General features: G+C 36.6%; 1 protein-coding gene across 2 annotated transcripts in view; it reads left to right on the top strand.

Annotated features, from left to right (window-relative positions):
* The window catches only part of LOC107028323, a 45,647-nt gene extending 21,174 nt beyond the window's left edge, over window positions 1-24,473 (top strand). Inside the window, exons 16-25 of one of the 2 annotated variants that reach the window (XM_015229349.2) lie at window positions 6,364-6,639; window positions 6,789-6,854; window positions 6,981-7,112; window positions 7,712-8,536; window positions 8,819-9,099; window positions 14,413-14,669; window positions 16,902-17,140; window positions 17,312-17,503; window positions 18,711-18,983; window positions 24,057-24,473. In XM_015229349.2, the coding sequence (XP_015084835.1) occupies window positions 6,364-6,639; window positions 6,789-6,854; window positions 6,981-7,112; window positions 7,712-8,536; window positions 8,819-9,099; window positions 14,413-14,669; window positions 16,902-17,140; window positions 17,312-17,503; window positions 18,711-18,983; window positions 24,057-24,203 (2,688 nt within the window). In that variant the 3' untranslated portion in view covers window positions 24,204-24,473. The remainder of the gene's footprint in view (window positions 1-6,363; window positions 6,640-6,788; window positions 6,855-6,980; window positions 7,113-7,711; window positions 8,537-8,818; window positions 9,100-14,412; window positions 14,670-16,901; window positions 17,141-17,311; window positions 17,504-18,710; window positions 18,984-24,056) is intronic. The other variant, XM_015229350.2, reaches the window with a different exon arrangement.
* The last annotated feature ends 1,032 nt before the right edge of the window (window positions 24,474-25,505 follow it).

The raw sequence follows: 25,505 nt of genomic DNA, 5'->3' as shown, positions 1-25,505 counted from the left end.
AATTAAGAATGAGAGGCAAAAGTTTCTCATTAGATCCATTTTAGGAAGAGCATGTTGTTTTTTCAGCAAAGGGAAGTGTTGCAGAAGTATGCCACAAGAGACTCGGACGCTATCACTATGAATGGTTGGTTAAAATGCAAAAAATGAAAATAGTTAAGGACTTGCCTGTTTTAGAAGTACATTCTTCAAATTGTCTTGCGTGTCAATATAGAAAACAAAACAGACTTCCATTTTCAAAGACAAGTTGGAGAGCCTCGAACAAATTTCAACTAATTCATACTGATATAGCAGGACCTCAAAGGACTCCTTCACTAAAAGGTAGTCTTTACTATATCATTTTTGTAGATGATCTAACCCGCATGTGCTGAATTTATTTTCTCAAGCATAAGTTAGAGGCTTCTAATGTTTTTCAGAAGTTCAAAGCAAAAGTAGAAAATGAAGCCAACTGTAAAATTCAGTCCGTAAGAACAAATAATGGAAAGGAATACACTTCTTACTAGTTCAACATGTTAAGCTACAACAAAATGGAGTAAGCGAGAGAAGAAACAGATACATTATGGAGATGACCAGATGCATGTTGCACGAGAAGAATTTGCCAAAGAAATTTTGGGCAGAGGCAGCAAATACATAAGTTTTTCTTCAAAATAGGCTTCGCACAAAGGCATTGAAAGACCGAACTCCATTTGAAGCTTGGTAATGGATTTAAACCATCGTTAAATTTTCTTAAAGTGTTTGGTTGTCTCTGTTTTTCCTACATTCCTCAGGTTAAACGAGATAAACTAGATAAAAAGTCCGTCCCACACATTTTTATTGGATATACTTCAGTTTCAAAGGCATATAAAGTCTTCCAACCACAAACTGAAAATGTGATCTTTAGTAGAGATGTGAATTTTATAGAGAATGAAGAGCGGTGTTGGGAAGACTCGAAGAAATCTTACCTTAACACGTCTGACAAAGCAAAAAAGTCTCCTACCAAGTTTGTTGAGAAGAAAATATCACTCTCACGGTAGGATGAAATGGTGGATCATTTACCAGTCAAAGGTACTCGACAATTCAGTGATATATATCAGAGATGCACTGTAGCAGTATGTGAACCTGCTGGGTACAATGAAGCCAAGAATGATGAAAAATGGGTGGTTGCAATGAAAGAAGAGTTGTTTATGATTGAGAAAAACATGACTTGGGAGCTTGTTGATCAACCTGAAGGCAGAAAGATAATTGGGTTGAAATGGGTCTTTAGAACCAAGCTAAATGTAGATGGTTCAGTGAATAAGCATAAAGCAAGACTTGTTGTTAAGGGGTATGCTCAAATTTTTGGTGTGGATTATTTTGATACATTTGCACCAGTAGCTAGGCTTGACAGGATTAGGTTACTTCTTGCTCTTGCTGCATAATTGGGTTGGGAAGTGTATCAGATGGATGTCAAATCAGCATTCCTTAATGGCTTTCTTCAAGAAGAAATTTATGTTGAGCAACCTGAAGGCTTTGTGAAGAAAGGAGATGAGGACAAAGTTTATAGGTTAAGAAAGACACTTTGTGGACTTAAACAGGCACCAAGGGCCTGGTATGGTCGAATAGATGCCCATTTACTTGGCTTAGGCTTTGAAAAAAGTCTATCAGAATCTACTCTTTATGTTAAACATCATGGCATTGATATTCTTGTTGTGTCTATATATTTGGATGATGTACTAATTACAAGAAGCAATACAAGGCATATCGAGGATTTCAAGCAAGAAATGTTGCAAGCCTTTGAGATGATTGATCTTGGTCTAATGTCTTATTTTCTTGGTATGGAAATCAAGCAGAGACAGGATGAAGTTTTCATTTGCCAGAAGAAATATGCATATGCTAAGGAAATTCTCAAGAAGTTCAACATGGAAGATTGCAAGTAGATTAGTACTCCTATGAACCAAAAAGAGAAACTAAGCAAAAATGACGGAGCAAAGAAAGTGGAGGAAACGTACTTCAGAGGCTTAGTCGGTTGTTTGATGTATCTCAAAGCTACAAGACATGATATTTTGTATGTTGTAAGCATTCTATCGAGGTTCATGCATTGTGCTAGTGAGGTGCATCTAAAAGCGACAAAACGAGTTGTCATATACACTAAAGGAACCATCAATTATAGGAACCATCAATTATGGTGTCAAGTTTCAGAAAAAAATAGATCTGAAACTACTTGGGTATTCTGATAGTGATTGGGCTGAATGCGCAGATGACATGAATAGCACATCTGGATGTTGTTTCAGTCTTGGCTCAGGAATGTTTTTGTGGTGCTCAAAGAAGCAGGACATTGTGGCTCAATTCACTGCAGAGGCGAAATTTGTGGTTGCAACAGCAGCAGTGAATCAAGCATTGTGTTTGAGAAAATTTTTTGGTGATCTGCACATGAATCAGACAAAGGGAACTGAAGTATTTGTGGACAATCAATCTGCAATAGCAATTTCTTGTAATCCTGTATTTCATGGGAAGAAAAACACTTCAACATCAAGCTTTTCTTCTTGAGGGAAGTGCAAAATAATGGTGACGTGATTCTGCTCTATTGCAAAACTGAAGAGCAGCTGACTGATATCTTCACCAAACCATTATCAGGCAATAAATTTCAACTTCTCAGGCAAAAACTTGGAGTTTGCAGCTCTTAATGCAAGGAGGAGTGATAGAAATATGCATAAGAACTGCATCAGTCCAAGTTCTCTATATTGTAGGGTAGTTAGAGTAGTTATTTATCGTTTAGCAGTTAATTAGTTTCTATCTTATCCTTATCTTTATCCTTAGTTTTTTAATCTTATCCTTAGGAGTTGGTTTACTTGTAAACTCTATAAATATATGTGTTATAATGAAGTAAGTAGTTGTGATTTCATAATTTTTTTTCTTAACTAATGTTCCTACTTGTTCAATAACAAAAGATCATATTGTTATGTTTTTCCTTCTCTGAAAACTAACAGACCTATAATAAAAGATTTTCAGAGCCATTTAAGATAAACCCAACACTATTACTTCTAAGATTCTCTGGATGTAGGTATATGTAACTGGGTATTAGATAGCCTTAAAAGCTAATCAAATTGGTTTATAAGCATTTTTTAACTTATCTACGCGTTTGTCAGTACCAAAATTACTTAAAAGCTAAAATCAACCAAAAGTCATAAGTTGGTTAGCCCTAACTAATGGCTTTTCACCTTCTAAGCTCTTTTGATCTGACCAAGATGTTATTGCTTTATCCCTAATATCTTTTTTAATTTTTAAAATACTCTTCCTAAAAAACTCCTAACTCCCCCCCTCATTCCTTTTTTATCGCTTGGTTTTCTTCTTGGGAATATACTTTTAATTTATAATTTAGGGAAAATGCACAAGTACCCCCTCAACCTATGCCCGAAATCCCAGAGACACACTTATACTATACTAAGGTCCTATTACCCCCCTGAACTTATTTTATAAGTAATTTTCTACCCCTTTTAGGCTTAAGTGGCACTAGTTTGAAAGAAAAAGTCAACCAGTGTTGGGCCCACAAGATAGTGCCACGTAAGTCGAAAAGGGGTAGAAAATTACTTATAAAATAAGTTCAGGGGCTAATAGGACCTTAGTATAGTATAAGTGTGTCTCTGAGATTTTGGGCATAGGTTGAGGGGGTACTTGTGCATTATCCCTATAATTTATATAAATAACTTTAATGACATTTTTTTGACATAAATTGCTTAGTATCAATTTTTACACGTCTATTCAAAGATGTAACGACTTAGTTATAAACCAGTTTTAACAATTAATGTTTATCAACTGCTTTTAATAAGCTAATCGAAACAGGCTCCTACTATTCTTCCTCCTCCTGATTGTGGGTATACACGTAATTTTTATAGTATCAAAATTCAATCATGCATATTTGCTGCTTTAAATTTGTGTAACCAGTCGTTTTGACTATTTCTAGTATACTTATGCATAAGTATACTTCATTTGCCTGGTAAATAGAACTAAATGTTAACTCAATGGCTCATGGTCACTTCAGTTTTTTTCTTTAAGAAAGTTATTTCTGTATCAATTTAGTAGTTGTATAACATGAAACAACTTTGTTTTAAGAAAGTTGTAAAGCTACTGAATTTCTTGTTAATACTCCACCTTTCATCTACACCATCAAACAGTTTGAATTGTTCCACGCACAAAAGAATACTTCTCATATGCAGACGTGTTTTGATGACATCCATTAAATTCTGACAAGCTTACTAGCTGAAACCACTCAATTGATAGGTCATAAGTGCTAAAGACTTTGAAGTAATCGTTTCATGTGATGTACAAAGCTTGAAGCATAGGAAATGCCTTAAATCATAGGAGGCATACGTGAGAAATATATGAGAAAAATATTATTGAATTGTTGTTGTCTACATTATTACATTGAGATCCTATTTATAGACACTAGAATACGATCCTTTACCAAGTAGGATACTATTTGTATTCCTATTCCTATTCTAAATAGGATTGTATAAACCTATTCCTATTCTAATAGGATTGTGTAACCTTATTTCTATTCTTATAGGATTGTCTAAACCTATTCATATTCTAACACCCCCACTCAAGCTAGTGCATACAATTTATGTACCTAGCGTGTTACACATGTAATTAATACGAGGACCAATGAGGTGCTTGGTGAGATATCTGCAAGTTGATCAGTCAACTTCACAAATTGGCAGTCAATCTCAATGTGCTTGTCTTCTCTTTAAATACTGATTTTGATGCATATTGTCAGTCAATTTCAATATGCTTAATCTTCTCATGAAATGTTGAATTTGATGCATCATGTTAGTAAAACACAGAGTGATAAAATTACAATGTTTGACTTCCCAAACCAAACCTGCAAAGACTGCTTCAAAGTGCAAACCATATAGTGATTCACATAATCAACATACAAGACTAGTTATCTCTCCCACGCAACAAAGTGCTCAAAACCTAGTATAAAGTATATGGATCATGTTGGAATCAATAGATGAGTTGATATCAAACAAGTCACCGAAAAACTGGTTGGAACATGCTCATATGCCGGAGTATTAGATTTGATGGCTAAAAGTGGTGACAATCTAACAAATGATATTGGTATTGTCTTCCAACTAGAGAATATTTACTATATAGGATAGTTTGACTTGATGGACTGACCCCATTGAAAAAAAAGAAATAATATGGTGGGGTCGGAATGATGGCACAACCCTAGTAGAAAAGAAAATTTATACGGGTAAGGTTGGAATAATGGCACAATAACCCTACGCAAATCAGATTTGCAAAAAAAGGTAGTCACCAGGAGGATGGCAACAGTGCTACACAAATGATATATGAAAAAATAGTCACTGGAATGATGGCACAGTGCTACACAAATTAAATATGAAAAAGTAGTCACCGAAAAGATGGCACGGTGCTACAAGTTAGATATAAGAAAGTAGTCACTGGAATGATGGCACTGTGCTTACATAAATCAAATATGAGAAAATAATCACAAGAATGATATGCGGTGACCCAACTTTTGCTAACATAATCAATGACCAGACGGGCAACATATATGGGTTCCACCCGCCGACAACGGAAGCTCTTTGATTTTCTACCAGGATCGTAGAGGTTGTGATACCATGTGAGAAATATATGAGAAAAATATTATTGAATTGTTGTTGTTGTCTACATTATTACATTGAGACCCTATTTATAGAGACTAGAATACAGTCCTTTACCAAGTAGGATACTATTTTGCTATTCCTATTCCTATTTGTATTCCTATTCCTATTCTAAATAGGATTGTATAAACCTATTCCTATTCTAATAGAATTGTGTAAACCTATTCCTAATCTAATAGGATTGTATAAACCTATTCATATTCTAACAACATATATTTAAGTGTTAGTTCATTGGGACACTAACATATCACTCCATTTATCTCACTTTCCTTTTTATTCAGTCACAAAAGAAAGTGACCTTTTATATTTAGATACAATTCAATTTTACAATCCCTTAATGAGATGGTGTGTAGCGCACAAAATGTCTAAGACTTGTTTTACACCACAAAATTAAAAATTCTTGCTTAAACTCCGTGCCCAGTCAAATTGTGTCACATAAATTTGGATGAAGGGAGTACATTTTTTTGTTTTACTGCTCAAAAAGACGTTCAGCGACAACAGTAAATTGTCTGCTTTCTTTTGTTTAATTAATAAGAGGATAAATCTATCAGCAGTGTAAAGTTGTGCTTTGTGGAATGTGTATTCCTATCTGCGTTCATATACGGAGGGAAAATGATGAATCTGCTATCTATTTCAGTGCCACAATTTAGGTTTTCACAGTACCAAATTTTAATAATGTGATTAACATCCTAGACTATTTTCTCATTGTTACCTTTTTTCTTAGATCACCATTGAGAAGTCCATTTTGGAGCAAAGCAATAGTAAGTATGAGCTTCAAGGTGAATATGTACTGCCTGGCACACGAGATCGGATGCCATCTGGCCAGGAGGGAGGTAGTTTGTTTCACCGGGCAATGACTGGACGTCTCGGCAGTGTTATATCCTCCATGGGTAGATGGAGAATGAGGCTTGAGGTTCCAAGAGCTGAGATTGCTGAGATGCTTCCACTTGCAAGGCTTCTGTCTCGAAGTTCTGACCCTGTTGTTTTATCAAGGTCAAAGGTAGAATAAATAATGAAATAATAGAAGTATCTGTTTCTCATAAAGAAATAATAAAGAAGACAGGAATGGAGGGTGTGGGAATTGATTAAATTGGTTGCAGAATGATTTCCACTAAATACAAATTTTAACCCTCTTTTACTTGCTTGCAGGACCTTTTCATGCAAAGTTTGCAGTTAATCGGATTGTATACTGAAAGCCTCCAGAAGCTGCTTGAGGTACTTATTAATAAATTACCAAGATAAATTCTGGAAACCTCTGTTAGTTCTGCTACTCTTGGATTTCCAGTTAATGAAGATTATACTAAGATAAGCTCTACCACTTCTTGATGGCAACAAACATAGGAAATTCGGGGTCATTCTACTCTATCAGATGAAGTTATTCTTGAAGAGTTCAATCTTCCTGGTTTAGCTGAACTTAAGGGTCGCTGGAGTGGCTCTTTAGACGCAAGTGGTGGAGGAAATGGAGACACAATGGTAAAATAAGTCTATATTTCGGTCATGGTACTCCGATATGGAATACTCCTCCTTGTCTTTGCATTTCTATATATTCTTACCCACCTTAATTAACGCGACAAACCTCGTGATAATAGGTGCAAATTCAGTCTCTTTCCAGAGTAATGTCTGCTAAAAGTTATTATGCTTTAGCATTTGATTTTGTTTTTAATTTTATGTTTGAGCTGGCTGTCTTTGTTGAATATTTTCTGGTCCATCCCTAATTTTGATGCAATTCATGCTTCTTTATTTTTATTCTGTACTTGTGATCACGCCTCCCTGTTTGCTGATTGGATTTCATGCAAAGATTCCAACCTAATTTCCTCCCACCTGATCTATTATTTACTAGGGTGGCTATGGACTCGATTCTTTGATGTGTCAATTTTTGAACTCATTCCTCTAGATACAATGCAGGGCGGCCTCAGATATTTTCTTTAAAGTAGGATTGCAAAATGCAGGACATGTAGTTGATATGTAGCTATAGTTTTTTCAAATAATTTTAATGCCTCAGATGTTTGAATTATAATCTTTCAGGTTGCTTCTTATTGCCTACTTTTTGTCCTGGTTTCTGTAATTTCTAGGCTGAGTTCGACTTTCATGGGGAGGAATGGGAATGGGGTACTTATAAGACTCAGCGTGTTCTGGCTGCTGGTGCATATAGCAATGATGATGGTTTGCGTCTTGAGAGAATCTTTATCCAAAAGGATAATGCCACAATACATGCAGATGGAACTCTGGTTGAGGCAAAGCCTAATCTACATTTTGCTGTTCTAAACTTTCCTGTTAGTTTGGTTCCTACATTGGTTCAGGTTATTGAATCAACTGCCACTGAAGCAGTTCATTCTTTGCGGCAATTTATGTCTCCAATTAGAGGCATATTGCATATGGAAGGGGATCTTCGAGGAAATCTTGCTAAACCAGAATGTGATGTACAAGTAAGGCTCCTAGATGGTGCCATTGGGGGTATTGAACTTGGTCGAGCTGAAATTGTTGCTTCACTAACTCCAACCAGCCGTTTCCTGTTCAATGCAAAATTTGAACCAATCATCCGAAATGGTCATGTACACATTCAAGGAAGTGTTCCTCTGACCTTTGTCCAAAATAATGTTTTGGAGGAAGATAATTCAGAAAAGGACAAAAGTGAATCATCCTGGATTCGTAGTTGGGGCACAGAGAAGAACAAGGCACCTGTAGATGAAGCTAGTGATAAAAGAAGCTCCAGAGAGAGAAGTGAGGAGGGTTGGGACACTCAGCTGGCTGAAAACCTCAAAGGGTTGAACTGGAACCTACTTGATGCCGGGGAAGTCAGGATCGATGCTGATATTAAAGACGCCGGCATGATGTTGTTGACGGCTTTGTCTCCATATGCAAACTGGCTCCAGGGAAATGCTGAAGTTGTGCTTCAGGTAAGTTCACTTGATTGTAAGATTACATGCAGAAATGTTAAAGAAATGTGAAGCGTCTAGAGACTATTTCAAGTTTCCCTCCTCATCAATTCCTTGATGAGCTCATTTGTGTGAATACAAAGTTACATATTTGAAAAAAAAATGAGACTATTTCAAGTTGGGAAAAATTGATTACAAAAACAGGGGGAAAGAAAGAGGGAGAAAACAGGGAGTTGTTTTTTGCTTATCTATCTGTTTTCCTTTCTCTTAGTGCTGATGTACATCACTTCTTCAAACATACAGGTTAGAGGTACCGTTGAACAACCGGTACTCGATGGGTCTGCATCGTTCCATAGGGCAACTGTATCTTCACCTGTATTTCGTAAACCTCTGACCAACTTTGGCGGCTCAGTTCTAGTGAACTCAAACAGACTAAGTATTAGTTCCTTGGAAGGTAGAGTTAGCAGAAAAGGGAAACTTTCTGTGAAGGGAAATTTGCCACTCAGAACAGTGGAGGCATCTGATGGTGATAAAATCGATTTGAAATGTGAAGTACTGGAAGTACGAGCAAAGAATATCTTCAGGTATATTATATATGCGTTTATCTATAGAAAATATTTAAATGTGCAACTGTAAAAGATTCTGTGTATTCATCTTTCTCAGTATAATAACAAACATATTAGCAAGAGGGAGTTGCTCGGATGGTAAGCACCCCTCACTCCCAACCCTAAGGTTGTGAGTTCGAGTCACCAAGGGAGCAAAAAGGTGGAAACTCCTAGGGAGGGGTAAACATATTGTTAAAGCTGGTTGAGGCGCTGATTCCTTTTCTGATTTCTAAGACACATGGAGTTCTTTGTTCTTTTCTTGTTTCACCTTGTTAAAGAATACATTTGTCCTATCATGCCGCAAGCCTTGGAGGGGTGGATCGACACCTGATGCTTTAACTTTGATCAAGCGCGAACCATCCTTGACATAATTTAGTAAACATAGTGCATGCGTGAATTAGAAAACATAAAGCTTTTCATAGACACTTTATTTTCATTAACCTTAAAACTACAACAACATACCAAGTATAATCTAACAAGTTGGAGTCTGGGGAGGGTAGGTTGTATGCAGACCTTAACTCTACCTTTGTGGGGTAGAGAGGTTGTTTGGGATAGACCCTCCGCTACCTATTAACCTTCAAAAGTGCGACAACACCTCGGCTACGTATTAACCTTCCACCGTAATCCTCGTCCTTCAAACCTTCCTATCTAGGGTTGTGTCCTCAGTAAGTTGTAGTTGTGTCATGTCCGGTATCTCACTCTAATTCTTTTTCAGCCTAACTTACCTCTTCTAACTCTTGCTACAACCAATCTCTCTCTTTATTGTCCCATCGACACACTTTCTCTTCACATGCCCGAACTATCTTCTTGTCCACCGCAGAGGTCACTACCTTACCTCGTACACCTTCGTCCTTAGTCATATCTCCTAGTATGATCCATCTGAGCATCCTCATCTCTGCTACCTTCATCTTTTGAACATGAGCGTTCTTGATTGGCCAGCACTTTGCCCCTTACAACAATGTTGGTCTTACTAACAGTGTGTACTTTAAGCCTTGGCGACACGTTCTTATTGGACAGTACTCCATAGACAAGCCTCCATTTCACCCACCCTGCTCCAATATGATATGCAACATCATCTCAATCTCGCCGTCCTTTGGGATTATTGACTCAAGATACTTCAAACTTCTTCTCTTGGGCATGACTTGTGCATCCATCTTCACTTCCACCTCCACCTCATGTGTTACGTCACTTAACTTGCACTCTAGGTAACTTGTAAAACTCTAGATACAAATAGTTATCCATACATGCCATATGAAACCTCACTAGAATGACAAAACATCAACATTATGTGTCTATGGAGCCTCTAGGATAATATGAATTAAAGAAATGTCGATGAGAAGGCCCACTACACCCAAAAGAATTCAAATATTTGTATTATCAATAGTATTCTCTGAGCATAGAATGAGGCTCACCAAAAGACTGTAGAATGAGGGAGGTGCCTAGCGAAGGTCCATGTCATACCGAGTATCAATACCTGAATCCACGAAAAGATGAAGTGCCTCCGTGATAAGACGCGAGTAAATTTCAAACAAGTACCGACTCCCTCACATTAAGTGGGACAAGACATTAAGAATTTTTTGAGGTCTCTACATGTCTTCTATTTGTTTTCTACGATTTACTTAAAGGGTTTTATAATGGTCATGGGCTACTCTACTTGTTACCTTAAGGATTTAGATTGGACACTTGGATTCTTTTTGTGGGTTCCAGAGTCAAGTACAGGTCATGTTCCAATCCCGCTGTCACCCCTAGTTAAAAATTAGGTGTGCTTGATCCATGAAAAGTATTAATCTTCACATGAGAAGGTGCATTGAAGAAATATCTTAAAGTATTCATTTTAAGAAATACACTGCATACCTAACTCAACCCCAAAAGTTAGCTCGCGAAGGGGGGATTGCCCAAGATCATATAAAGAGCCGACAACCGATTCCTTCGACTTATGTGGGACACTTACACTTCCCCCTTTGGCACACTGAGACTGGATATCTGGTGGGTGGACAATGAAACATGGGGGTGCAACATTTGGGTAAATCAAGAATAGGGATGGGTTGTCTCTAATAGCGTGTTTAGAAATGGATCATGGGCATGACTCGGCTCCAAACATTCGTTCATGAGGTGGGGATTGCCCGAAATCATATAAGAAGACAACAATGCATTCCTTCAACCAACGTGGGCACTTACTAAATCTATTGCACTGGGCTTCTCATTTTCAACTCAAGTCCATCAAAATTCAAATCACTCTGAACTTCTCTCTCTCTCTCAATCTAGCATGTTGAGCCACTGGCTTTGCTTTAGCTCACTCTTTAACCTGTTGAGCCAACTCTCTACTCTAGGCCCACTGTTGAGCCTTTTGAGCCTGCTTTCTCTATGCTTCGAGGAACTTTTGTTTTTTTGTTTTTGAGAAGGTAACATCTTCCGGTGTATATATCAACATCGCACCAAAACAATGAGCTGGTAAGTGTCACCAAAATATGATGCTTACAAAAGGATTAAAAAAAGAAAAGGGCAGATAGAGTTATTTGGAAGCACAACAAGGATGGCAAATTCACAGTAAACAGTGCTTACAAGAAAGGCATACAAGTTGGGGTTAGAGGCTACCATCATCACTGGAAGAGTATTGGAGAGGACTGATCCCCACCAAAGTGAAATGCTTCACTTGGTTAGTCATTAAAAGGGCCTGCTTAACTCAAGAAGTGCTGCAGAAGATAGGAAAGCAACTAATCCCTAGGTGTTTTCTATGCAATTTGACTGGGGAAACAAACAAACACCTATTGCATTGCAAATTCACTACACAGATCTGGGTGATGTTACTCAACATCACATGCTGTAGCTGGACTATGCCAGAACATACCTCCGATCTTTTTAAATGTTGGATCAGAAGGGGGGGTAGCAAGACTCAAAAGAAGTGGAGGCTAATACCATCATGCATATGGTGGTCAGTGTGGAAGGAAAGGAATGGGAGATGTTGTGAAGATAGATCTAATTCCATTCACAAAGTAAAATGGAATTGTTTTGTATCTTTACTTTTTTGGTGTAAACAGCTCTGTATAGAAAATGTAGATCAATTTATAGAACTAATAGGGAGCTTGTAATTTTGGTTAGGGCTGTAAATTTTTTGAAGGTGGCCAGCATGTCCTTAATGCTGAAGAATACAACTTTACCAATGTTCCAAAAAAAAAAAAGGGGGCAGGTAAACTACAACAACTACAGCCTTGTTCATCGTATTAGGTACCTTGTACATATATGATTTCCTTAGAATCATCTCTGTTTTCAGATTTACACCAAAAACAAAAGAGATGGAAACAAGGCTGCTACTTATGTCTTCAAAACACATAGACTTCCTCTCCTTCCAGCTTCCATATTCTCCACCAACTAGTTGCAGGGACAATTTTCCATCTGTATTTTCTAGTCTTGCAGTTCCACCTTTGTTCCAGCATGCGATAACTTCAAAAGTTCTTTCTTGCATTGTATCAGCTAGAACCTCTGAGATTGATGAATAGATCTTATAGTTGCCTTGTAACTCTGCAGTGTAATAACATATGACTTATTGTATCTGCCTCTTGCCCACAGAAGTGGCACCTTGAGCATAGTTGTATTCCTCTCTTTTTTAAGATTGTCACGAGTCATTACAGCTTCTCTTACCACCAGCCGGAGAAGCAGGCCACATTATAGGGGACCTCCACTTTCCAGATGTGTTTCCAAGGCCAACATATTACCTGTGGGCTTGATTCAATTCTTTATAAGCTTTACTAGCGGTATAAATTCCACTTGAGTTGTTATGCCGTCTCAGTGTGTCTTCTCCCTTTTTTCTTAGAAAGGTAACAGGTTTATAGATAAATCTTCAGCACTAAAGGCTGGGATCCCAAATTTAGACCATGGACCTACATACAGTTGAGTAGACTCAACAAATCTTTAAAAAACAATAGGTCCTACTTCATCCTACAAAGAACCTAGAATATCTATAAATAGCTACTTCATTTTCTTCCTTTTGCAGCCCCTTTCCTTGTTCCAAAACTTTGACAAACTCTCTGCAATCCTGGGGACCTCCCAGTCATGTAATAGCCTTTGAAAAGTTGGGTTTCACCCATGTCTTGACCAGACCTCCTTTAAGATGTGCCATGTTGGAGACTTAAAAAATAAGCCAAGAAAAGTAGTTGGAGTTCATTCAAAGTGGACAAGACCATAAAAAACATCCGGTTGAGCTATTTTCTGGCGCATTTGGCCAGAGAGAATTAGAAGATGTTATGATGGAATCTCAATTTCATGTCTCCCTAAAATACAAGTGCTTGATACAAATTTTTGGCTGGCTCAGGCGGACTCCTCTGTCTAGCTTTGAGCTCTTTTTGGAATTTGTTAGTTCTTTAGTTTTAGTCTCTAATTGATAGAACTGACTTTATCTTTATTTTTGCGTCTGAGTCCTTGTTCTCAGCATTTTAAATTTCTGCATCTTCTAGATGCCATTAATGATATCTGTCCTTCTTCAACAAAAATAGTCAGGGAAAAGCACCTTCAAGCATCCACTGCCCAACTAGTCATCCTCCCAGAACATGATTTTCTGACCATCCTTCACATTAAATCTCAATCCTCCTTTGAGACAACCATAAGTTTCTGATAGTTCTCCACAGACTGATTCCATAAGGGGTGGACACCTTTTTAGTCATCCAAAATCCTTCTTTTTCCATACTTTGCTTTTATAACTGTGCCCCATAATACATGCTCTTCTTTTGTGAACCTCCATAGAGACTTCATTAGAAGCCCTTCTTTTGTTTCTTCAGGTTTTAATTCCCAGGCGCCCCATCTTTTTTGATGATGATCAAATTTTTCCATTTAAATAGGTGTAATCTAAATTCTTTCACAGATCATACATCTTCTTTTCCATACTTACTGGAATAGGAAATAAAAACATCATATATGTAGGGAGTGCATCCAAGACAGAGTTAATCAAGGTCAATCTGCCTCCCAGAAAAAGATACTGAATTTCCATCTTGCCAATCTTTTCTCGCATCTTTCTAAACGACCTGACCAATATCTTTGGATTTACTTTTAGCATCTAAAGGCAAACAACATAATTTTTTCTTTCATTCACTTTAAACTGGATTTTTTTTAAAAAAAGCATTGTATTCTGCTTTCCTGATGAATCTATGTAGACATACACTACTTGTACTGCATTCTACACTCTGCTTTTCTTATTTTCTTCAATTATTTTCCTTTTTAAGTTTTTCTAGCTCTAGAAAAAAATATGAATCTTCTCATCTCGTCTTTCCTTCTGAAATTTGATGATGACTGGAACAACAGTGGGCAAGTTGATACTCAATTGCAAGTAAGTGGGTCCATATTGCAACCAAACATTTCTGGGAAGATGAAGCTGAGTCACGGGGAAGCATACCTGCCACATGACAAGGGTAGTGGAACTGCTCCTTTCAGTAGAGAGGCATCTGATCAATCAAGACTTCCAGCAGGTGGTTACAATCGTATAGTTGCATCAAAGTATGTTTCACGCTTCCTCAGTTTAAAGCCTGCTGCTTCAGACATTCAGTTCAATCAATCATCAGGTAACTTGAGTATGATCTCAGTCTGTATAGTTGGGTTTCTTTATCAATTGCCAGGTTGAGTTCAGGCCATCTGGTCGAACCAGAGATTTTCTGTTTATGTCGGTTACTATTTCTTTAAGGCTCTGTTTTCTATGTGATAGAACTACTGTTCCTCATTACGGATAACAGGGATTCTACTAGAGTCCAAAATTAACTATCTGGTTCTTTGCAGAAGGGAGTCAGGGACTATTAAATGCACATTCATTGAACTTAACAGTTGTAGTGCTTCTTAAATACTTGATCTTTGGGTAATGTTATTTTCCACCATTATTTAGCGCTTTTGTGAAGTCCAAATTCTTCTCTTTCTCATGGAGAGCATGTGAATATTCACTTTCTACTAAAAGAAGTTAGCAAATTGGAAAAGCAAATATTTATCTCTGGGTGGAAGAGTCACACTCATAAATAGCATGTTGGATACCATGCCACATATATGATGTCAGGTTTCCCTATGCCTGCAAATGTGTCGACAAAATGGATGCCGTCAGGAGGAATTTTTTGTGACAAGGAAACTATGATTCTAATGATCAAAAAGTTCATCTAGTAAAGTGGGATGAAGTTATCCTCAACAAAAACTGAAGATGAACTGTCTGGTCCTTGTCTTTTTTTGGTGTAAACATGAATATCCTCAAGAAGAAGAGGATATTCCTAGTATTCTAGATTATTTGTGATGTAGTGTAGTTTTCTCTTCCCTATATTTTGGCTGTAAGTATTAATGGAGTACTTCCCGAGTATTCCTTTGTTCATAATACAACCTACCTTTCTCAAAAACAAAAAATGTTGTGTTTGTATTTTTTTGATTAACTTTTAAAAGAATATCACTAAATCTTTAAAATATCAGAGACACTTCATATTTGAAAAGTTATGAGAACACCAAACTTATATTGAATAGCTGAAAAGGAAAAAGGATGCATGTTCAGCTATAAAAGAAATTTTAGTTCAGAAATCTGGGGGCCTAAACGTAAAACAGAAAAGAGTGCCCGAATTCTAAATTTTTGAAATAGATAATACAAGGGGATATGGCAATCTATGTCCTAACAAGGAATTGATTGACAAATGGCCATGGAAGCTTATAGGGAAAACCAATCTAGCCCTTGGAAGCTGGTTTATCTGGACTACCTTGTTGAAGCATGTCTTACTCGAGGCAATCTCCGCAAAAGAAAATTCAGACTGTAAATAGATGCTATGTGTGCCGGATGGAGTTGGAGAGTGTTAGGCATCTATTTTTGCACTCTGCAGTAGCAGCTGATATATGAAGTATGTTCCTATCAGTTTTTGGACTTGCCTGGGTTATGCCAAATACAATTAAAGAAGCCTATGAGAGCTGGTAATGCCATCATGGAGGGATCAGCGTGTAGATAAAACCCATTGAAAAAAACATGATGTATGGTGCTGCTGCCATCTTTTGGTGCATCTGGAATGAAAGGAATCGTAAATTTTATCATGGATTCAACTCCATAGTGTTTGTCCATGAAATATTTTCTACTTTTTTCCGGAGTTGAGCTGCAGAAAACACGTTTGGCCATAAAATTCTGCAGTTCAACTTGAAGTTGAATTCCGGAATTTCGAAAAACACCAAAAAGCTGTTTTCATTTTTTTTCACTCCAATTTAACTCACAATTCGAACACAACTCCAATTTATATTCATGCCAAACACAACTGAATTTCAAATATTATTTGTCACTTTGAAAACAAAAACTACACTGACAAATTTCATGGACAGACGCTTTAAATCCAACTGTTTGGTCAACTTATATAGCTGGTTCAACCTGGCTTTGAACTTTTTTTGGATTATGTCTGTTCTTTAGTTATTCAGTAAGTTCTTGTATTGGATCCGACAGCTTCTTTTGGTGTAATTTTTTTCCATGCATCTTCTTGATGTCTTCTATTGAAATTTCCTTTAGTCCATCAAAAAAAAAGTCTCACTGATCAACTTGGGTATCCAAGTTGGATTTGAAGTCAAGCACCTGTATTTGGTTTTGAAAAATATACCTGTATCTTAATTTCCGAAGGTTTTGAGTTTGGTGTTGAAACAGACATGGGGATATTTTGAACATGTTGTGGCTTTAGAACTTGATACCAAATGGTCCAGCAGCTGCCTGAGGCGTTCGCTTTCTTTTGTTTTGCTTAAAGATGAGGTGACATTGCTGGGTTCAGCATTACGAATGTCAAACCTAAATTTTTTGTTATATTCAGGTAAAGATGCTGAAGATATTAAAGAAAGTGTCCAAGTAGAGAGCAAACCTAAACTGGACGTCCGCCTCACTGACTTGAAACTTGTTCTGGGACCAGAACTGAGGATAGTTTATCCTCTGATCCTCAATTTTGCTGTCAGTGGAGAACTTGAGTTAAATGGCGTTGCTCATCCCAAGTCGATAAAGCCTAAAGGCATATTAATGTTTGAGAATGGAGATGTCAATCTTGTTGCAACACAGGTTAAGCTTTTGACTTCTTTTTGAATTCTTTTCTCTCCCTGGAAGGTTCTGAAATTATTTTGTTTTTTCTTTTAATTTGCTTTTTGTTCTTGGTTGGGTTCTTGGCTCCTTGTGGGAACTCTGAGATATTATTTTCCCTTCACCTGATATCCTTATTGTCTTCAAGTTCAGGTGAGACTGAAGCGAGATCATCTAAACATAGCGAAATTCGAGCCTGATAATGGACTTGATCCAATGCTAGATTTGGCTTTGGTTGGATCTGAGTGGCAATTCAGGATACAAAGCCGTGCTAGCAAATGGCAGGATAAGTTAGTGGTAACATCAACGCGTTCCGTGGAGCAGGATGTCTTGTCACCTACTGAGGTACAATAATTAAGCAGTTAAATCTAGCAGACTTTTTACGTAAATTATTAGAAATATATCTTGTTGGATGCTGACAATCTTAAATTCTCAAGGTTAAAATACACAAGAGCATGCTTCCACAAGAATGAGTTGAAAAAGGGGTAGTGGGAGGGAAACAACAAAATTTTTCTAGTGGTATATTTTAATATTACTTTGGCATGCTTCGCCGGTAGACTTTAAGGGGTCGTTTGGTAAAATGTATAAAAATAGTACTAAATAGAGTGCATAAGTATTGCTTGCATAAGTAATTCTTGTATTAGTTATGCTTGCATTAGTTATACATTGAATATTTTTTATGCATTACAAAAGTATCCTCCATAATTATGGTTGAAACGATGTAAAAGTGTTGTTGAGGGGTAACTGAGTCTTTAACCAAGCTAATGCATGTATTAAATTCCTTTGCATTACTAATACCTAGAAATTCATGGTATTAGTAATGCACTCCTCAATACACAATAGAGTGTATATGATAGGAACCGAGGTTTTTACTGATTAAAAGCAACAGCAAGTACAAAGAGAGACACAAGTATCTCGTATCTCGTAGAACAGTAAAAAATACAAAGAGAAACAAGTATCTCGTATCTCCTAGAACAACCTTTTCTGCATTTAAAAATATATTACCATCTGTCTACTAATTTACTAGATCTCCTATTATATACTAGATAACTGACAACTACTTTATAACTATTTAGGATAAGGATAGATAACTTCTAATAACCACAAGAAACTGCCAAGTATCGGTAAGAAACTGCCAACTCCTAATAACAGTAAGAAACTGCTCATTGCTCCATGGGTGAAAGCTCCAGTAAGTTGAGAAGATGCAAATCAGTATCTTGTCCTATCTTTCTTCGCTTCTTCCTCCTTGAATAAATATGGAAGATACGTGCATTATCAGTATAACTAATGCAAGTATTATTTTTGTTAATACACTCTACCAAACGACCCCTAAATTAATGAACATGTCAATATCCTTCCATTGAGCCATGATTTCTTTTTCCTGCATTGGAAATACTTTAGACTCTGGCATCCTTCCTATCAATGCTTCTGCGAAGGATAAACTGCGTGAATACGAATATCTATATGTACAATTACAAATTTCAGTTTAAATGGCTCAAAAAATGTATTGATATATGGCTTAACCAACTTTGAAATGGTTCTGGCTGAACAGGCTGCTAGAGTGTTTGAGAGTCAGTTAGCTGAATCCATTTTAGAAGGTGATGGCCAGCTTGCCTTTAAGAAGCTTGCCACTGCAACGCTTGAAACTTTGATGCCAAGAATAGAGGGGAAAGGGGAGTTTGGACAGGCCAGATGGAGGCTAGTTTATGCACCGCAGATACCCAACTTGCTTTCTGTTGATCCCAGTGTTGATCCTCTAAAGTCACTGGCCAGCAATATTTCATTCGGTACAGAAGTTGAAGTCCAACTAGGGAAGCGCCTCCAGGTTTGAATGATTCTATTTTCTTTCCTTTTATTTGAGTTTGCCGGTCCTTAGATTCTTTGCTAGAACTTTTCATTAATGATTTTTAAAATCTAGACGTCTGTTCTGGACATCATTAAAGTACTGATTTCTTTGTTTCATTCCTTTTGGGCACAAAACAGAACCTTCAGTGGAACAAATGTCACCCCTAATTGATGAGTTTAATACAGGACAGAGTAATCATTCGCTGTTCATTAAATCGAGTCAAATTGGGTGTGGAAGATGAATTACTCTATATTTTTGGATTTTATTTGGTAAAAAGGTTATAAAATGACTCGTGACCACAATGAAACTTTGGAATATATACCATCACATGTTCCTAGCTGTTATGGCAAAAGCAGCACACCCAATAGTTGTATGACTATCTATGAAAGCTGTCATACTCCTAGAACTTAAGCTGAAAGACAATGGGAATCTGAATAGCTAATTCATCTTTCAGTTCTAGTATTTCCTTGTTGAATCACTTGAACTTATTGTTGAGATGATGGGGGCATATTTATAGAGTAATGTTTGTAATATCTTCGTCACTCTTACCTATCAAATATATATATATACACTAGGTAATTTGCCCGCGCTTAGCGCGGTTATAAATAATAATTGCATCGAATTTGCAATTCATTTTTTATTAATATCCATTCATTAAAAAATAATAATGGAAAAATAGGTTCTTAAAGAAATATTAGCAATATTCCAGCATGAATTTGATTATTTGTCATTATTACATAACCCAAGAGCCTATGAATGAATTATTCATGAAATAATAAATCTTTGGTTCTTTAATCAACATTAAAAAGAAAATGAAGATGAAAATTAGAATATATATACAAAGACATTTCGTAATATAAAGAAACATTTAAGTTGCATATATATAATTGTGATGTCTTAGGAGAAATTCAAAAATTTGTTAACATATTTCAAAAAGAAATTACGCTTGAACAAAGAAATTATAACTTTTGAACTTGCATAATGAATTTCTTCAATTGATAAGTGCGAAATTTCATGTCTATGTAAATATTGACGATATATAAGCTTATATATAGTAATTTTATATTAAAAAATGTTATATAGATTATCAAAACATAAATTCTTGGAACCGAGTACAATAATTATTTTCTGCACAATGAATATATGTAATATATGCATATATGTTCAATATAATCGGAGACAATATAATCGGAGACAATAACTTTGAAGAAAGATAAAAGCAGAGTTTAAAACATGTACTGAAAAAAAAAACAATTAATAGCATACACATAAATTAATGAGTGTAATAAAACATACCAGGATATGTAAAAATAGAATGAAATAGAAAGGAAAAAATCGAGTCCACTAAATGCATAATGTCCCCTTAAGAAAACTATTCCCCTCCAATACCAGAGGTTTAAAGAATTACATCCTCTCATGATGGAACAATTTTATTCACCAACTTATTAATACAAAAACTATTGTGTCGGTAAGTTGAAACATGAGCAAATTACACAAATATTTAATTTTGCAGAAGAAGATCTGAATTTTTGTTGTTTGCAAATGAGAGGAAATCCCACTATTTATAGACAACAAAGGGTAGTTTAAACAACTATTTATTGTGCCTTATCAGAAAGATTACAACTATTTGGAAAAGTTGCAATCCTTCTGAAAGTTCACAACCTTTCGTAAAAGTCACAACTTTTCATTTAGTCACTCTTCATTAAAGTCGCAACTTTTTATTTAAGTCACAACTTCTCATAACAGTCGCAACTCTTCATTATAGTGACAATTTTTCATAAAAGACACAACTTTTAATGAAATTCGCAACTCTTTATTTAAGTCACAACTTTTCATAAAAGTCATCTTTTCATGAAAGAGGAAGGCTAGTTTTGGAAATAAATAAATTTAAAAGGAAATTCTTGCTTGTGGTGGCGCCAATAGGCGGGCCTAGGGTTCTCCTTTATATGAATGATATGATATACATATATATTTATATGTACATATATATGGATTTTGCTACCCTACTACATGAAGGTGGTAGGCTAGCATTGTACCTATTTCTTAATTTCCTAAAAACTAGTTAAAAATTAATGGAACAGGGACCTTTTAGTCTTTCACCTGAAATTCTCAATTTCCCAAGAATGCTAGCAAAGGTCTGAATGTTAGAACACTTCTTTGACAGGATACATATTGTTCTGCTTCCCGTTCACTCTTAACCCAGATACAACTTCAAACACTACTAGCAAGACTCTATGTAGCTTGTTCCACTCTAGATTCACAAAATAAAATAGCATCATCTGCATATAGCAAGTGCAAATCTCCAGATCCCCTCACCCACCTCCTCTTATGTTGAAACTTCTCAACTAGTTTTTCTTTAGTACTATCCTTATCATACTACTAAGACCTTCCATAGCTAAAATAAACAGGAAAGGAGATAGTGTGTCCCCTTATCTGAGTGAAAAAAAACCAGTAGGTTCTCCATATACCAGAATGGAGAACCTAACAGTTTTGATACAAAGTCTATCCATTTCAACCATTTGTCCCTAAAACCCATCTGTTTGGGAGTGTTTAGAAGATAGCCTCCCAATTAACATGATCATAGGCTTTTCCAATGTCCAATTTGCACATCAGGCCAGCCACCTCCCCTCTAGATCTTGAGTATACTTGCAATTAAAATTGCATCTATAGTCCGTCTCCCTTTTGTGAAAGCCATTTGGTGTTTGTTAACCAGACTGTCCATTTCTCTCTTCATTCTTTCTGTTAGAACTTTGGCAATTATCTGTTACACCCCAGAGATTAGGCTAATAGGCCTAAAGTCTCTTAACTCTACTGCTCCAGCCTTCTTTGGATTAAGGGCCACAAAGGTGGCATCAAGACTCAATATTGCAATGTTCCCATGATGTCCTCCTTGACCTGATTCCAAAATGTCTGAAAAAAGTTCAGTATGAAGCCATTTGGGCCTGGAGCCTTATCAGCTGCACAAGAATTGATGCTCCTCCACACTTCCTCTTCCTCAAAACTCCTTTGTAACCACTCCTGATCTTTGTAGAGATCACTCTTATTCCTTGGAGATTGAGATCACAGGTCTCCATCCTTTTGTTTCTTTGTCTGGTAGAAACTTTGAATTGCATTTTTAATTGCAGGCATTTTAGTGATGGATTGTCCTTCGACTTCCAATGCATCTATGGAGTTGTACCTTTTATGAGCATTTGCAAAATTGTGGAAGACCCTGGTGTTCTTGTCCCCATCCTTCAACCATTGAACTTTTGACCTTTGTCTCCAGGCAATTTCCTCCTTTATTGCTATTTCTTCAAATTCCATAGCGAAGTGAGTTTTCTGGACTAACTCATCAGGCTCTTGTTCTCCTGTATTGCTTCCCAAGATTTCAACTGTTGTAGGGTCACTTCTTTTTTCTGTTTCCAGTCTCCCCTGTTACTTCTTAAGGAGTTTTAAGTTGCTTGCTAGAATGAAGGCTTGTCTGCCCCTGTTAGGGAAGGCCAACCACCATGCCAAATCTTCTTTTGAATCCTTCTTCCTCTAGCTACTAATTTTCAAATTTGAAGTAGGTCTTCTTGTAATTCCAGTCTCCACATGTTAGAAACAGGATTATGATTTGATCAATTCTAGGTAACAATGACTGCTTGATCAGTAGGAAAGAGTTCTCCTAGTCAGCTGAGTACTATAATCTGTCAATCCTAGAGGCACTTTTATGATCACCACCCCCCCCCCCTTTCAAGTGTATGGTCCTCCAAATAAAGGAGGATCAACTAGCTCCAGGTCATTAATAGTCTCAGAGAATTCAGACACTGCTCCTGAGAGTCTATGGCAGTTTGCCCTTGCTGCCGCAAATCTAGTGACATTGAAGGGGCCCTCCCCATTGTTTCTGCTAGCCTCCAGTTCACTCCACAACTGTCATCTGATCACCCTATTACAACTGTCCACCAGAGTCCATCATGAGTGTAATTGCTTTTCGTCAATGGCCAAAACTGTGTAATGACACCCAATTCCACATTATTCTTCGAAACGGGCCCCAAGTGAAGTAATGCAGTCCATATCTCTCTCCTTTATCCTTCCTTACCTAGGAAAAAACATAGTTCAAAGAATCATCTTCCATTCAGAGCAAATGCTATTGTTGGACTGTGAAGTAGATACAACAGGGAGAAACGTTCTACAGTCACAACCGATTTCAGTGTTTGCTTAATGCTTATCGCTCTCATTTTAATGGGTGACATTCAACCCTTAATTCTCGGTTCATAAAATTTAATGAATAACAGAAAAAAGATTGCTATTGAATATTAAACCTACGATATTATGCCAGAGTTGACTAGCACTTGTCATGGGAGATTGTGAATATGCTCAATTTTGTCAGGAAATATGAAGATTTGGAAGAGAATTTTGGTGTGATTTGTTTTCTGTGAAGTGCAGTTGTGTAAGCCCTAGCATAACCTGTCTTGGAAAAACTACAAATTCTTTTTTCCGTTGAGTTAGCAATGGATACAGAAAATACTCAACCTTCAAAAAGATGCAATTGAGAAAACCCTGTCCATGTCCATGTCCTTATCTTTGTTTCTTAGAAATATTTTACGGTAGCCAAAACTATTCAATGTCTTGTACTGTATTTTTATACATAGTACTACATCATCTTTATTAAAAAAAAACAAGCCTATTATACTTCATAGAGAGAAAAAACGTGTCAAAATGGTTAGATTCCATGCCGTTAGATAGGTCAAATAGGTGTTCGTAGCCCTGCCCCTTTTAACCTGCTTGCATAATTTGGTGGGTTATGTTCTTGTACACTTATCAAGAAAAATGCACTATGTGTATTCAGTAAACCTCCACGGATGATGTATCAGAAAATTGTTGGGCCAATGTCATTTCCAGTTGAATTATACCACCTAGTAAATGTTAGTGTTTATTTTACAGAGTAGCGACAAAGGAACAGAGAACAGTATAGCTCAGTGCTAGACACTATTTATCTGCAACTTTCTATCTAGTCATACTGCAGTTTTATGTTTGATTATTTCTTGCCCATTTATCAGTAACCAAAGGCTTTTCATCTCTGTTTTTCAGGCCTCTGTCGTAAGGCAGATGAAGGATTCTGAGATGGCAATGCAATGGACCTTGATATATCAGCTGACAAGCCGGCTCCGGGTGCTTTTACAGTCTACTCCATCCAAACGTCTTCTATTCGAATATTCAACAACATCGCAAGACTAAGATAAGGTTTTCGACAGTGTACATATTTTATTCTTTCTATAGTAGCCTAGGTGTCTAGAACAACCCCCCACCCCACCCCAAAACCATCCTCTATCTGTAACCACCAGAGAACTAGGAAAGAAGACCTCATTGCTGCACCTGGATGGCGTTAATTAGTTGTAAATTCCATTATTCTTTGCTCGAAAGAAGGAATAAATGAGCATGTTTATAGGTGTTATTATTACACTCTTGGTTCAAATATATGCAAGTTTACTGTTATATGTTTGTTCATCTCTAGGTATTTTTAGTTGAAGGATGTAAATAGCTGCATCTCTTTACTGATCCCTAACCAATTTTTCCTTGTTTTATTTTCTGGTGAGGGCAGAACTTTTGGGTTCAAGAAAAGTAGTTGCACCCAAGACAATAGCCCTCCTCTTCTGTTTTTGCTGTCACTATGAATGAGAGCAATTCCTCTGTTTGAATTTAACAGTCACTGAAACCGACAAGAATGCTTCATGTAAACTTTATTATATACATTTTGAAGCATCCATAAAATTAGAATATCAACTTCAAATTAAGCTTGTATGTATGCTGATATAATTTGGGCTTGCTAACTATTTTAATACACAAAGGTAAAAGTGATTGAAATTTGAAATCTAAACTAAATTCACATATAATTATTTCACTAGTATCCATGGAATCAAATAATTTTCAGACTTACTTGAAATACTTACTGGCATGATTTGCATACAAAAGTAGGAGCACGTCTGACTTGATTAATTGAAAGTTGCTTATGAAAGAGCATTTTAAGCATAAATATTAATTTTATAAACTAAAAACTTGAAACTAATAATGATGCAAAATTTATTTTAAAATGCTCTTTGAGATATTTATTAGAAAGTATCCTTACAAGAAGACTACCAAACAATTGAAGTTGAATTGAGGGGTAATGAAAAGTATTTTCAAGATATTAGGGATAAATTAGTGAACTTTTTAGACAATTTTGGTTATAAGCACTTCTGATGTCTCCGTTAGCGCATAAATTAAGTGCTTACAAACTGATTTAACTAGCTTGTAAACTTACCCAAAACACCTAATTGTGTGTTTCATGATATGCGTACATAGTAAACCCACAAGTAATTTAGATTAGTGCACTATATCAACCACCATCCCAAACTACTGGCTATCGGCTCAATAGCAAGAGCAACTTTTAATTTATTATGAGCCCAAGCGATGGATTCAATAAGTTCTTGCTAGTTATCACGTCTGTTAAATAGAAACATTAACCCCTTTCCCTTAAAAAGTTTTTAGAGATGTGCTTCA

This window comes from Solanum pennellii, chromosome 8, assembly GCF_001406875.1.
Source record: "Solanum pennellii chromosome 8, SPENNV200".
Lineage (NCBI taxonomy): Eukaryota > Viridiplantae > Streptophyta > Magnoliopsida > Solanales > Solanaceae > Solanum > Solanum pennellii.
The sequence above is the reverse complement of the archived record's forward strand: the minus strand, read 5'-3'. Positions and strand labels throughout refer to the sequence as shown.